Below are 16,626 nucleotides of genomic sequence, written 5' to 3'. Positions count from 1 at the left end.
TATATATGTGTTGACCTAATTGTTGATGGTCACAAGTCCTAGGGTTTGGAACTAAGCCCTAGTTGAAGTTTGATACTCTAGGATGATAGTATTTGTGAATTCTAGGGTTTTGTAACTAAACTTTAGTAGAAGCTCAATTCTCTAATATATGATGATATTGTTTCAAATGTGACAATCTGAGATTTATGAAAGATTGTTGAAATCTGAAATTGAGTTGTGATTGGGTTTTATTGTTGAAGCTTAATGGATCATGTTTGAAATTTAGGGTTTGCACAAAATCCTAGTAGGAAATCTAACATATGAATTTTAAAAGTTGTTAGATGCTTTGTTGAAATTACACTTGTTTTGAGGGTTTGCTATATGTTATAAAAGAATTTTTCATATCTCTTAAAGAAATATTGAGGCCCTTGATATAGTGAGATTGATAACTTGATCGAGTTGTTGATGTGATTTAGGGTTTGTAACAAAACCTGGGCAAGAAGTTGAAGTATAGAAGTAAAGTCTCTTGCTGATTATGTTTATAAAGTCCAATGCTTCCATTATTGTATTATTTGATGAGGTTAACTTCATGCTTCTATAGATTTGGTTATACATGCTATCTAAGTTGTGCATGTATATAATCTTCAAGATGGTGAATATGTTCGTAAGTAAGTTTATATGATAAGCATGATAAAGGAAGATATGTGAATGTTGATGATCAACATGAGAAGGATGGAAGCCATGAAAGTTTCTCCAATGTCGTAAGAATAAGTTGATCTCCCTAAGTTATGAGGGAGCCTGGATAGAAGAAATCTCCCTAGTGAAGAGGGAGGGCATATCATAGTCATGATGGTTACCCTGAAAGAAGAAATTGGAGAATGCATTCTGAAAGAAGGAAAGCAAGATTTGGTTGTAGAATATGTCGCTGCATGTACAGTAGGAAAGGAAGTTGTATGGTTGAGGAATCTTTTGTCAATGTCATAAGAATAAGTTGATCTCCCTAAGTTAAGAGGGAGCCTGGATAGAAGAAATCTCCCTAGTTAAGAGGGAGGGCATATCATAGTCATGATGGTTACCCTAAAAGAAGAAATTGGAGAATGCATTCTGAAAGAAGGAAAGCAAGATTTAGTTGTAAAATATGTCACTGCATGTAAAGTAGGAAAGGAAGTTGTATGGTTGAGGAATCTTTTGTCAAGATTCATTTGGAAAGCTCTAAGTCCTACTGTGAAAAGTTGAGAAGCAACATCAAGATGTCTAAAAGACCCTAGAGGTTTGTGTTTACTTATGTACATTTGAAAAATTGTTACTAATTGAGGTTGTGTTTGTACATGTAAATCTCTCGGAAATTTTGACAACATGTTTTACATGCTTGTTATCGATCAATTTGATCGGGAGAGATTACAAATTTATTTGATCGGGATGGATTTGCTACTGATTGTAAAAAATTGGATTTGTTGAGGCTTTGTGAGTGAAGCATTGCCTGGGAGGACATCAAGCCGACACTATGTGTTGATGTCTAGATCCCGAAGTAAGGAGGGTGGCATTGGTCATAGAGCTCTGACCTCGGATACGCACCTAAAACCCTAGGTTGGTGGTTAGCAAGTAAGCCTGACGGTACCTAGAGAGGTTGAAATCTTTAGTCCATCTTAGTCCCATTCGGATAGATTGCCCTGGTCCAGAATCTAGTCCATGGCATTGCGGTGCCTAAATTGTTGAGAGACCTTGGATAGATTGCCCTGGTCAGGAATCTAGTCCATGGCATTGCGGTGCCTAAACTCTTCATAGTTCACATAGTTGGAGATCTTCCTTGTACTTGTATATGATGAATACCTCCCTAGTTAAGAGGGAGTGTTGAAAAATGTAACTAGGTTCGGTCTTCATAATTGTATTTGAGTCATAATAAAATGTACTTATGAAAAATAATGAAAATAAATTTTATTATTATTATTATGACTTATTAAAGCATGGGTTTCATGCTTGGGTCATCATGTTTTAGGTCAAATTCCTCATTAAGGACTTCTAGGATTTATTCTAAGTCAATAGAGTCATTGTACATTTAAAGAGACCCTTCTCAGGCTTTTGAATCATGTAAAAAGAATTATTTTGAGTCAAAAATGAATTATGTCACCTCCACACCAAGTCGGCCTCAAGAAAGGTAATTCGACCTCACCAGAAGCCTATATATTGAAGCAGTTCGATTCATTTGGAGGAAAAACACACACAAATTCAATCTCCTAGAAGAAGTCGTGAAAAGTGCAAAGTTGCAGTGGAAGAAGGAGAATTGCAGGCAAAGGTTTTGGGTTATCTCTCTCTCAAACATGTGAATTTTTGGGCTACAACATCAAGGTCGAAGTTTTGTTAAGGCATCAAGGTCGAAGTTCTGTTACAGCATCAAGGTAGAAGTGTTGCTTCAAGGTCGAAGAGCTAAGTGCTTCAAGGTCTAAGTTGTTGCATTAAGATCGAAGTTGCTAGGCCGAAGATGCTACTGCATCTAAGTGTTGTTGTTGCTATTCTTGCATCTAGGTCGAAGACAGTAATGGAAAGTGATCATCTACTGAAAAAGGAAAGGGTTGACTTGGTGTGGAGGAAGTCTGTGTCTAAGTCAAGAGTCTTGGATTATCTCAGGAAAACTATTGAAGGAAGAGTTATTGACTAGGTTTCCCCAAGATTGGGGTTTTTCCCTGGCTTTTCGCCTACATATGGTGTCCTTGATCTTCATGCTATTGTTTTGGTAATTGCTTGATGAACTAAGATAAAAGAACATAATAAAGTTAATAAGAACAGAAGAATCTCACAAGTAATTATCAAGTATATGAAAATATTTTTGCCTTTCCGATTTTCTAACAAGATTGATATAAAGACCATCTCATTCGAACAAGCAGAAGTGTGATTTTGAATTTATGACCACACATGCAAATTGTTCAGGTCGGCCTCAATCTAATGTAGGCTCAAGAAGCCCAATGGATATGTATCTTCACCCACAACGAAGTGTATAAATAGAAGAGACCTCACACCACATTTGGACATCCATCACTCGCACATTCTTCTCTCTCTTAATCAAATTGGTTCGTACAACTTGGGCAGCGTCTCTCTCTCACACACTTGTGACGAGGACAATTTTTGAATTGAGGCTTTTGTGATCCATATCAAGTTTGAGAGAATTTTTCGGCGTAAATCACATGATATTTCTTTTGTCGACGCGTTTCGAACCAACCAGTGTGGTTCATCATCAGGACAAGTTGAAGAATCAGATCCAGCTTTGCATGTTAAATAGTGAGAGCGGAACCTCCAACGGCTATAATTCTAGATCAGGTAACGGTTAAAATGACTAACGGCTAAATTAGACTGGGAAATGGTTAGATGGACAGGACCAGGGGCATAACCATACTTAGTAAAGAAGTTAATTTAACTAAATATTAAAATATTAATTATTAAAATAGTAGTCAAATGGATATATTACCCAGAGTTTTTACTTATTATAAAAGTTATATTATAAATATAAAATAAATAATATATATATATATTAAATTAATAGTTAGCTAAAAAGTCATAACTATTTAATGAAAAAAAATATATATATATATATATATTAGAAATTATTTATATGGGGATATATGAAATTACATAGAGGTTAATAATAATAAAATAAAAATTTTATAAATATATCAATATATAAATTTATTGAATTAATAGTTAGTTAAAAAAAGGTCTTAACTATTTAATGAAAATTAATAAATATATAAATATTATAAACTATAATAATTTAAATATTTAGATTCAATTAAATGTAAATTACAATTGAAAATTTTAGATTAATTTCAATAAACAAGTAATTATTTTACTTTTACAGAACAAAAAAAAAAATATAGATATATATATATATATATATATATATATATATATATATATACCTTATTCAAAGAACAAAGGCCAAAGGTTACAAGAACAAGCTATCAACAAGGGAAGGGAGGAAGGGAAGAAAACGACTAGGAAGAGAGTGCTAGGACCCAACAACTACTGATCTTCTATCCATCCTCTCTATTGAGATTGCTTGGCCTTTTTCAATCTCCATGGCTTCCCTCAATTTCCGGTGATGGAACTGCGAAACTCTAGCAAGAACACTAGCCTCCTCAATACAAACATGATGCTTGGTTCTCTTTGCATGCTCTGCTAAAGCAGAAGACTTGGTTCTCCTATGTTTAAGGTTAGTTGCGTGCTCGCTAATCCTTTGATTAATGGAGCGACCAGTCTCACCAGTATAGGGGGTCCCATAGGAACACGAGATAATATATACACCTTTCATATCCTTCGGGTCGATAGGATCCTTCACAGATCTGAGGGATTTACGAATGGTGTTAAGGGGTCTAGAGGTTGAGGGGACATTATGCTTCTTAAGAATCCTCGCAATCTTATCAGTGGTCCCTTGAACAAACAGAATATGGACGCCAAGAACCCGCTCCTTCAGTTCCCTTTTTGTAAGCGAATTCTTGGCAGCTTTGAGGAAAGCTTTCTGACCCAAGTATCTACTATAACCATTTTCAGCAAAGATATCAAGGAGATGGGATTTCTCCTTCTCAAAGCTCTTCATCAGAGATCCTAAGGGCATGAGTAGCAAGGGTGTTGAGAACACCCAATTTCTGAGCCGGGAAATGGTGGGAACTAGCATGAAGACACTACTCTGTATGAGTTTTCTTATGAAAAATAATTACTTGTTTATTGAAATTAATCTAGGATTTTCAATTGAAATAAACATTTAATTGAATCTAAATATTTAAATTATTATAGTTTATAATATTTATATATTTATTTATTTTCATTAAATAGTTAAGACCTTTTTTTAACTAACTATTAATTCAATAAATTTATATATTGATATATTTATAAAAAAATTATTTTATTATTTTTAACCTCTACGTAATTTCATATATCCCCATATAAATAATTTCTAATATATACATATATATTTATATATTTTTTCATTAAATAGTTATGACCTTTTTAGCTAACTATTAATTTAATATTTATATATATATAACATAATTTTTATAATAAGTAAAACCTCTGGGTAATATATCCATTTGACTTCTATTTTAATAATTAATATTTTAATATTTAGTTAAATTAACTTCTTTACTAAGTATGGTTATGCCCCTGGTCCTATCCATCTAACCGTTTCCCAGTCTAATTTAGCCATTAGTCATTTTAACCGTTACCTGATCTAGAATTATAGCCATTGGAGGTTCTGCTCTCACTATTTAACATGCAAAGCTAGATCTGATTCTTCAACTTGTCCTAATCATGTACCACACTGGTTGGTTTGAAACGCGTCGACAAAAGAAATATCACGAGGACAATTTTCTTGGCAGAAAATTACAGGTTGAATTTCAGACTTCAGGACCAGCATTGACCGAGGAGATTCTAACATGTTTTGACTGTGGATTGGAGGGCAGGATTTCGATTTCTTTAGGCTGCATTGACTGACACAGAAATCAAGGATTTTGGAGCTGTTTGACTTGCATTGACTGTAGGCTTGTTTCACCGCAGAGATGACCATAGGTTGATTGAATTTGACCATAGTTTTTGTGACTGTTTTGGGTTGAATTTGACCACTGCTGGAGGTTGAACTTGATTTCCTTTGACCGAGCTTCAAAGGAGGTGTTTTACTATTGTTTTGACTAAAGTTGACTTTTTAATTAGGGTTGAAGTTTGACTGCAGAATTTGACAGGGTTGGTTTGACTTTGTATTGGGCTAGCCCATTTGACTTTTGTTCTCTCTCTCTCTAGTAAACTATTGAATAATAATAAGAAGATTTGATCAAAGGGTTTTCCCCACATTGAGGTTTTTCCCTGGCATCCACCAAATCTGGTGTCCTCTTGTCTTAGCTTGTCTTCTGCGTTTGTTTTATGTCCTATCTGCATTTACTGTCAATGTGATTAATAGTTAATGTGATTGCTACTAGAAATAATTCGAAATTGTTATTAGGTTGCTAAAGGAACATCAAAGTAAATTGTGCTAAGCATAGAACATACCATTGTTCTCTAAAATTAACACAATGGAGAACAAAGAATCTTGCAGGGTAACGATGTTGAGGATGTGGAAGTTTTGAAGAAGTACCGGATCTTACAGTAGTTTTAGGATGTGTTCCCAACAGAGATTTCAGAGTTTCCACCTCACAGGGAAGTGGAACTTTTCTATTGAGTTGGTACCAGGGGCAACATGAGCATCAAAGGCACCATGCAGGATGAGCACTCCAGAGCTAGTGGAATTGAAGTTGCAGTTGACAGAAATGCTTGACAAGGGATACATTAGGCCGAGGGTGTCGCCTTGAGGTGCACCAGTGTTGTTCGTGAAGAAGAAGGTTGGTACTCTCAGGTTATGCATTGATTACAGGTAGTTGAACAAAGTGACTATCAAGAACAAGTATCCGTTGCCGAGGATTGATGATTTGTTTGACCAGTTGAAGGGAGCAACAATGTTCTTGAAGATTGATCTGAGATCAGGATACTATCAGGTACGCATCAAAGAAGAGAACATCTACAAGACTATTTTCCAAACCAGGTATGGGAATTATGAGTCTGTTGTTGTTCCAATTGGTTTGACTAATGCTCCAACTACTTTTATGTGCTTGATGAATAGTGTGTTGCGTCTTTATCTGACAAGTTTGTTATTGTATTCATTGATGATATATTGATATATTCTAAGAATGAGGAAGAGCATGTTGAACACTTAGCAGTAGTATTGAGATTGCTAAGAAAGCATCAGTTGTATGCCAAGCTCAGTAAATGCAGTTTCTTTCAGCCAAAGGTACATTACTTGGGACATGTGGTTTCCAAGGAAATCATAGCAATGGACCTGGAAAAGATCAAAGCTATTATGGAATGGGCAACTCCTAGGAATGTGGATGAGGTTAGATCATTCATGGGATTAGAAAATTATTATAGGAGGTTCATCAGGAACATCTCACGGATTGCCTATTCTATTACATCATTGTAGAGGAAAGGAAAGAAATTTGAATGGACAGAGGAATGTGCAGCAACTTTTGAGAATTTGAAACAGTTATTGACAAATGCTCCAGTTCTAAAGATTGTGGATCTAGATAAAGAGTTCGTGTAGTGTACAAATGCTTGTGAGAGAGGACTTGGTGGAGTCTTGATGCTGGAAGGACAGGTGGTATGTTATGAATCAAGGAAATTGAATGAGCACGAACAGAATTATGTGATGCATGATCTTGAGTTAGCAACGATATTCCATGCATTGAAAATGTGAAAACACTATCTTCTTGGTAGGAGGTTTGTATTGATGAGCGACCACACTAGATTGAGATACCTATTTGACTAACCAAATCTGAATATCCGGCAAGCTAGATGGTTGGCCATGATCAGTGAGTTTGACTTTGATATTAGGTACATTAAGGGAAAGGAAAATAGGGTTGCAGATGCTCTTAAAGAAGAGTGCAAGTAAATCATATAGCAGCTATGAGTTCATATGGGACGGATTTACAAGATCAAATCTTACAGGCAGGACATCAGGATGACATGTATAGGGAGCTTAGGTACAGGCTATAGCAGCAAGGTGCAGGTGATCAGGATGTGGACTATCGTCTTACAACAGATGGTTTAATCAGGTCTAGGAAAAAGATCTATGTACCGGACAACAGTGAACTCAAGAAGCTTATCTTGAGAGAATTTCATGTTAAGTCATACTCAAATCATCCGAGATATCATAAGACATTGATAGCAGTGAAGAAGTTCTACTGTTGTTTGAATCTAAAGAAGGAAGTGGCAAAGTTTGTGGCTAGATGCTTGGATTGTCAATAGGTAAAAGCAGAGTGTAAGAATCTAGGTGGTTTACTACAGCCAATTCCAATTCCAGAGTGGAAATGGGAGGTAATTTTCATGGATTTCATTACAGGTTTGCTGAGGACATCTAGACAACATGATTCTATTATGGTTGTGGTTGACAAGTTGACTAAGGTAACACACTTCATTCTAATGAAGTCTACTTATTCAGCTAGTGAGGTAGCATAGGTCTTCATCAAGGAGATAGTGAGGTAGCATAGGTCTTCATCAGGGAGATAGTGAGGTTGCATGGTGTTCCGAAGAAGATTGTGTCAGACAGGGATGCTAAGTTCACTTCTAGGTTCTGGAAAGAATTGTTTGCAGGTTTGGGTAAAAATTTGGCCTTCAACACAACTTATCATCCACAGACAGATGGACAAACATAGAGGGTCAACAGGATCTTGGAGGACATGTTGAGGATGTATGTCATGAACCAATAATGAAAGATGGAAGAGTACCTTCCACTGGTTGAGTTTGCTTACAAGAAAGGGTATCAGGTGTCACTGAGGATGAGTCTGTTTGAGGCACTCTATGGGCGGAGTTGTAATACTCCCATCAGTTAGAGTGATCCAGTGAATAGGGTGTTGATCAGACCGGATATGCTGGCAGACATGGAACAGGAAATGCAGGTTATCAAGCAGAATCTAGAGGCAGCGCAGGACAGGAAAAAGGGTTATGCAAATCAACACAGGGCATTTAAAGAGTTTCGGGTTGGGGAATGTGTACCTGCGCATCAAGCCCAAGAAGAGATCATTAAGGATTAGTTCATATGGGAAGCTGGCACCTCGGTATTGCGGGCTTTTCGAGATCCTTGAGAGGATTGGACCAGTGGATATCGACTTGCACTGCCTTCGATAGTGAAAGTCCATGATGTTTTCCATGTTTCATTACTTAAAAGATATGTAAAGGATGTTGATCATGTTATTGATTGGTCTGTATTTCAGGTGGAGCCAGAAGGAGAATTCTAGCCAGAACCTCAATGCATTTTGCAGAGAAAGATGCTCATGCTCCGAAACCAAGCAATTGAGTAGGTTAAGGTGCAGTGGAAGCACTTGGGGCCCGATGAAACTACATGGGAGATGATTGATCAGATGCGGGCTATGTATCCTTCATTGTTTATCGGTTGAGGCAAAGCAGTTTTGGTATATGTATATACATATATGGATATAAATACTGCCATGAGCTGTGTTATAAAGCTCCAATAAGCGGTATGGTTGTCAGTGTAGAGACAGTAAGCTTTATAAAGTCAACTTCATCCAATGTTGAGAGAAAGAAAAGAAAAGTGACCTTCAAGCATTTATACTTCAAAGAAAATGATGCAAGCCTATCAGAAAAATAATCTCTAGGACAATTCATTCATGTAACATTGGCCCATACATTAAATTAGCTAAAGCATGCTTAATTCCACATTTCAATTATGCAGCAACTAGCCCTAATCTTAGTAGTATGCAGCAACAAGAATAACAACGTCAAAGTTTACTTACAACGTTATAAAATAAATCCAACTAGCATTTTGTTTGCAAGACAAAGCTCTAAGACAAGAAAAATAGCCCAAATCCATAAGTCAAAATTCATCCATTTCCAAAAATATCCTCCAAGGAAAAAATGCAAAGTTCTCTATGATTAGAGAGATCCCAAGTCAAGTGATGATCCAAATGAATGTATCTAACATCAATATATAGCCTCCTAAGGAGTTTGAATTAGCCTATGGGCCTACATTAGCCCCTAATGATAAAATAATGTGCAAATAAAACCCCTATTGGTGACAAGCCCACCAAACTAGCTCACAAATGTAAAAATAAGCCTCACAAGGGGCCAAATAATAATAATAATATGTACATGCCGTGGGATTATCCAAAGGCCTAATAATGTCCCGAAGTGCCATACTATGGAATAAATTCTTAGGAATATGATGGACAAGGGGGTGGCCCCTTGTTCTCCAAGTAGTAGACCTATGGTGCTCCCAGTGGGTCTGAGGGCACATAAATGACCCCATGGGTCTCCATATGAATCGAAGATCCTGGGACAACTGCCAAGAGTGTGGGGCTCTTGTGGGGCCTGCTGTGTGAAACATCAGTTACCCGATTACAACTGCAGCAACTGATGTTAATTCTTCTAATTGTTAATTCGATTAACCAATTTACTTGTTGTGTGCTACGGAAAATATCGAATTAAATACACTGCAGCCTACACAAATAAAAATTGTGGAAAATAAATACAGCACAGGAGAGAAATAAACATCACACACATCTACACAGTTATTTTTGGACAAATGTCCCTGAAAAAACCCAGTGTGGGAAAACCGGTGCAGCAACTGAGGGTTTGTATTATTAAGCAATAGTTTTCTTAATACAATCTTTGGATGCCTTGCTGGCTATCTAGTACAGAGAATATGAATGACAGAAGATTAGTGAGAAATACCTCACACTATCATTGGCGATTCTGACTGATCCAGCCACATAATGGCTTGTCCCTTGCTGCCTCTATGCAATCACTACATAGGCCCAGCGATTTTGGTGGTTAGTTATTGCACTAGCTTAACTAGTTATTGGAAGATGATTGGAGTTCTCTTGAAATGTGGAACATTTGAGGGTGAGGACATCAAAAAGGTTATAACTAGTCAAAACTATGGGTCATAAAGGTTCCACTCGTTTGATGTTGTTGCCACTTAGAAAGTTGGAGCATTGGAGTTTTAGAGTTGTACCAATGCAAGCTTTAGCAAATCTAAGAGCCAAGAAAAAGATATTGGGATCAAAATAGAGTAGGTATTCAACATTGATAGCATGCTAGAGTCTAGTGCACAATGTTGAAGCTTCGTTACCACCCCAAGACGAACTTAATGATAAAATCCCTCATCAACAAGGAGAAACCTGATAGGGAACTACTAGGATGGTTACCACCTAAGTCACATGACAGGAGGATACGAGACATGGAGGACACGTAAAAACGAGTATTTGATACGAGACACAACAACCCCAAAAACAAGACACGAGGGACATGTTTTATATATATATATAATACTGAAATATAGTATTAGTTTATTAATTTACTACATCAATGATGTTCATTGCTCATAGTTCATTATTCATTCTTCAATATTCACGTTATTAACTTATTAAACAGATTGAGAACCAAATCAAGGATCTCAATAGGGGCATTCTACGTATTGCACATATGACATTACACACTAAAATTTTCTTTCTCGACAGTTCTAGATCTCTTGTTGACTAGTATATGAATCTGACTTACTCAAGTTACACATCCTGGAAAATGTGGGCAATTGCAAGACAAACTCAACTAGGTAGAGCCCTATATATTTAAGTCAACTCTCTGTAGCCATTGAAATTTGCAATTAAAACAATACAATGGCTATATATGCATGCTTTCTTCATTGGTCAAACTTGGAGATATGCAGGGAATCGAAAAATGTTTTGAAGAGTGGGAATCCGATGGCCTAAGTTATGATATCAGAGTGCCCAATGCACTAATTGATGCCTATATCACAAAAGGAATGATTGAAAAGGCAGGCCGTAGAGTTTGTCTTGAACATGTTTTAGAAAAGGGAGGAAAACCAAATTTCAAAACATGGGAACTGTTTGTGGATGGCTATTTAGAGAACAAGCAAATGAATCGAGCTATAGAGACCATGAAAAAAGCTATTTCAAAAGTTAAAAATCGTGAATGGAAGCCAACACTTGAAAAGGCTCTTGAATAGGTATGGGCGTATAGAATACAAGAAAATGCTGACCTAGTCCCCACACGCTCAAAAACAAGAAATTTAAACCCCAAACCACAAGCTCCAAACCATGAACGCTATTATCTAGGACCCAGGTAGATGTGAAGTTGACAGTGGGGAATCACTAAAGGAACTTCCAACACAACACAACAACGACTCCAACGAGCAAACAATGACCAAGTTCCAACACAACAACGACTCCAGCAAGCTTCGACGGTGAAAAATGACCAAAAAAACCAAAAAAATGAACCATGCGCGGGCTTCATGAGTGACCTTTTATGGGACACGTGTCCTAAGGGAAAAAAACGTCAGGGGACATTTTTGCCACGTCGAAAACGCGTGTAATAATTGGAGGACACGATAAAAACGTTTTGGACATGTTTTAGGTCGTATTTCGTGTCCGACACGTGACCCTGAGGGACGTGTCCTGTGACTTAGGTTACCACTGTGATAAGAGAGTAGCTTTACTAAAACAATGTGTTTTGTATTTTTTTCAAACAAGTTAAAAGATTAATGGAGGAATCTAGAGATTAGTGCCAATCCAGCAAGGGTAATGGAGTCAAGGGACTATAATATAGGACTCGTTTTCTTCTGTAACTAGGGCTGAAAATGAGGCAAGAAGGCTCACCAAATCCACCTAATACTGCTGGAAACTAATGCAAAATTTCACAAGGGCTCCAAAGGATGCTCCTTCAACTAGCACTTAACTTCAACCTAGAATTGGGGTCAACAAGTTTGCAAGTATACCTAAGATATATCATACAAATTATCAAACCCAAAAATACGATTGTAAAGGAGAGAAGAGGTGTTATCACACTAGACTCCTTCCAAGTAGTAAACATACTCTTCAACTGGATCATGTTGCTAACTTTTCTTAGGTAAAACAATCACCTTAAGCTTGAAGATCCAGAATATTCATCCACACATTAAAATGAGAATCCTTACACACCACATATGCTCCAAGAAAGATGTATACTATCAATTAAGTTCCGAGGGAAAACTCCAAAAATCCACCATGATAAATAATGAAGAAAGCAAACCATTATATAGGTTTGAGCTTCATCTTCATCTACAATAAAATAATAATATCTAAGGTAAAACCCCTGATCTATCTAGAAACAATAACCTTTGATACAATAAATAATAACATGGTCAAGCCACACGTTCTCCAACAAGAAAGCTTCATGGTAGTGGGGTGTCTCCATCAAGAAGAGCAGAAGATGTGTCAAAAAAATCTAACATCTAGCCTCTGAAGGCCTCCTAGTGTAGCAATCCATAACAAACTCCTCAAACTAGGAAATGAAAACCCTAAATCTAGGGTTTGAAAACATCCTAGAACTCCTCCAATATGAATGTTCATCTCTCCAAGGTGAGGTGTCCTCAAAGTATGCAAAAGACCAAATAGAAAACCTCATAAAGTGGCACGTGTGACGCTTTGGAAGAGACATCCTCCAAATGTGAGTAAATGTGCAGTAAATCTCAAAAGAAGGTGGATGTCCTCTTCTTTATGGTGGTAATTTCTTCAACATAGGGTATGAACCAAGTCAAACCCCAAAGGCAGCATGCGTGAAGTCTCCAAAAGAACATCCCATCAATGAAGCCATGGAAGAGTAAGTGATAAGGCCTCAAAAGGTGGACATCCACCTTTTGAGCCCCTACTTATTCCTTGCTGATGGGATTTAGTGATCCTACTTAGGGATACCCACGTTGAGCCAGAGAAGAGCCAGCCTAAAGTGAGGAGGATAGGTTGCTTAGGTGACAGTGGTAACTGTCCTAGTAGTTTCCTCTCAAGTTGCACCTTATGGATTAGGGATTTTATCATTAAGTGCGAGTTGGGGAGGTAACAAGCTCTATAAGAGCCCTTTGTAGTCTTAACTCACTGAAACCCAAAGAAGAGCTGAGGAGGACATTTCTGTGTTGGAGATTTCCCACATTGGGTTCTCTAGGCTAAATTCTTGTCTTCTTTTCTATGTGATTGTTTTTAACTTGTATTGAGTTCTTTTCAATTAAATTCCCAGTGGCAGTCTTATACAATAACTAAAGAAACACAGACGAGTAAATACTTCAAATTTAAAATTGAAAAATCCATGTTGGTGAATCATATTGTTCATAGGCTGAGTGATTATGGACCATATATAGTCATATCAAGCAGCATCAGTTAGTCAGTAAGAGCTAATAGAGGGATTTGATGTACAGCTAAATGTTATGATAAACTGAACTTGAAATAATGTGATTTCTTCCACGCAGGTCATGGAAACAGATCAGTTTATTTAATTTTTCCTTACACTTAACAGGATTCACATAGTATCAGTTAGTTAACAATCGATAATAGAGCATATCAATGTATAACTACATGTCAAGATAGAGTGAAATTGAACATACTTTTACTTGAAATCCTTCCCCATGTTATTTCTTCAACAATCTAAATCTGAGTCAGATTGTTTAGGTTTGTCGAAAACTCATTTATGCAAGGCATTATCTACATGATTAGTTTCAAATTGCATTTACTCCTGTTCAAAAGGAAGTCTGTTCACATTCTAGAATCTAGATACATGACCTACTTTCATTTTATTTGCCAAACAAGACATGCTGAGGTTTGTTGACAACTGTGAAGCTAAGCAAGAGATAAATATTGATCTTCTAACATGTCAGAAGACCGAAAACAATAGAAAGTGAATAATATTTTTAATAAAGTAAAAAAAATTACCTTCAACTGAGGGCAATGACTTGCAATTACGAACAAAGAATCATCAGTAATGAAGGTACCGCCAATGTTCAGATGTTGTAAAGACCTGGCCCTAGAAACCTGGATACCAACTTATGGTTAGAAGAAGAATTGGATAAACAAAAAAATTACTGATTAGTAATCCAAGGCAATATTTTCTGTATATTTTTCTAAGGATCTGGCTGGTTATCTTTCTAAAACTTCCATGTTTTTTTTTTTCCTTATAACTAGAGATCTGTATACATTAACAATAATAGGTTCTTTTTCTTAATTAAGCTTCTTCAGCACATTTTCCAAAACCTTAAAAACAAAAGTACAGATTGGACCAAGGAATAATGTCATTTATGTGGCTCAAGTAAAAGCCTTACAAAAGGGTGAAAGTTGGCTGGCCACACAACCATCCTGGAGGCCATCACCCTAAGGCATGCAGGTCTGGATAGTTTTTAATAAGAGTACTATATTAGTAAATAGTAAAGACAGATGTTGAAGGAAGTAATATGGTGAAGTGACAGTAGTCCTTGCATTTATGGTTTGCAGCAAGAAATCATTTCACAAACTCGTCCTGGTTGTTTCCAACTAAATATTGTCAAGAGTATCAGTGCCATTGAGAATGCTGCTTAATTTGCTTCATTAATGTCCAGTTGGGGGTGGAAATGTGTCTGAACATTGTTATACAGGCAGGGACAAGAGTTTCTGATTCTCTGGATCCCATGAATTGTTTTTACAGCATATTTACTATTAATAGCATTTTCTTAGAAAGCAATTCTATGTGAGGTTGTTTGTCTAGAAATCTCTAGCTCTGAATGTTCTCTGCACTAGCATTGCACTTAAAGCAAGAGACATGAAGAATTTTATTATTACCTTCTACTTTTCTACATATAACAGTCCAAAAGTTTAAGAAATATAATGTTCCTGGACTATTTGTTAAGAAACATTAAGGGATTTCTTTTCCCGTTACCATACAAACCCATATGCGACCCAACTTGGGAAAGCAGTTGTTTCTGTATCCAATCATGATATACTAGAAAAACAATGCTGGCTTTATGGAGAAAAGATTGAGACGGGTATTGATAAATGTCAGTGTTGGTCTCTAACGTAATAACCATATTGAGAGTAAATGACAAAACTGAGAATTTTTAACTGCCTTTGAATTTTCTATAAAGAATCTAATCTAAGATATAAGATAAGATAAAATAAGATAGTTTTTATTAATGTCCAACAAATGACATGAAATGGTCCACGCCTGAAAGGACTCGTTAGGATGTTGTGCTCAACAAACGTTTTTGCACCAAACTTTCCCACCATTTGAAAAACAAGATGGAGTGTGGACTTGTCAGTAAGATAGGATCTGACTAGGTTTTCACTCTAGTTAGTGTTGCAGCATACCTAGATCAGGTAGCTATCCTATTGCAAGTCATCCCTTACTTTTGATATTGTATGATGTCTTCTCGGGACATGCTATGCTCTCCAACTTCTATTGGAGAGGTTCAAAATCCTGGAAATTCCAAGGATGGGCAAATAAATTTTCCAGAATCGGCAAATTTAATCATGGACTAGCCATTTCAGGACTGGACCTCGTTCATCCAACACTAGACCTCAGGAATTTAATCTGGACCTTGTTATATGCCAAATTCAGCCACAAAACATTATATTCCAAGGTCTAGAATCTATATTATGCGAACATCTCAGAAATGTGTTTAATTGCTGCACAGAGATGACTAGAAAAAAACTGGCAGGAATGAAGTAGGGCAAACTTAATCACCAATTTTATCATACTTTTTTTGCATTGACATTGTCTTTCTGAATTTCATCATCGCTAAATTCAAACACAAAGATGCATGAGATGACCTGCCTTGAGATTCTCAAGGGAAAAATCTTTACATCGATGAAAATTTTAATCAATGAAAATATTTGATAAACCAATTAAGGATTATTCATAAATTATTCAATGAATCTATACGTACTAGCTGGATAACACCATTGTCTGTTATCCCTGTTATGCCCCACATTGAGACTGAAGTAAGATTGATACAACACTTGGCTAAAGAAATCTTGTACAGGCCATCATCTGTTATTCGACAACCCCAGCAGCCCCGGGAACTGCAAAGCAAAGACTTCAAGTAAGGATTTCTTTCTACATTTGAAGCATCTTGTATTAGCTGATTCCAAGGAAAAAGAACTCATTGCTAACATATACATCTATAGCACACCAGTTCGTTTTCTTTCAGAATCACAAAATCCAACTAATAACTATTGCCAGAATTGATGCATTATAAAGAATAAAGCGCCATATAATATCAACATAACCAGGGACGGATCTCATAGTCATCAATAGAGGAACTAATCA

At 36.6% G+C, this 16,626-nt stretch overlaps 1 protein-coding gene across 1 annotated transcript in view; it reads right to left on the bottom strand.

Moving 5' to 3' along the window:
* Positions 1–16,626, bottom strand: part of LOC149222357 (F-box/RNI-like superfamily protein) — a 266,606-nt gene that overhangs the window by 111,124 nt on the left and 138,856 nt on the right. Inside the window, exons 3-4 of the mRNA XM_089383083.1 lie at positions 16,244–16,379; positions 14,262–14,360 (exon numbers count right to left, since the gene is read on the bottom strand). Coding sequence (XP_089239209.1) covers positions 14,262–14,360; positions 16,244–16,379 — 235 coding nt within the window. The remainder of the gene's footprint in view (positions 1–14,261; positions 14,361–16,243; positions 16,380–16,626) is intronic.

The sequence above is a fragment of the Pinus tabuliformis genome, chromosome Q (assembly GCF_031772625.1).
Source record: "Pinus tabuliformis cultivar Carrire ecotype Pingquan chromosome Q, CPIR1, whole genome shotgun sequence".
Classification (NCBI taxonomy): domain Eukaryota; kingdom Viridiplantae; phylum Streptophyta; class Pinopsida; order Pinales; family Pinaceae; genus Pinus; species Pinus tabuliformis.
This window is presented reverse-complemented; position numbering and strand designations above follow the sequence as displayed.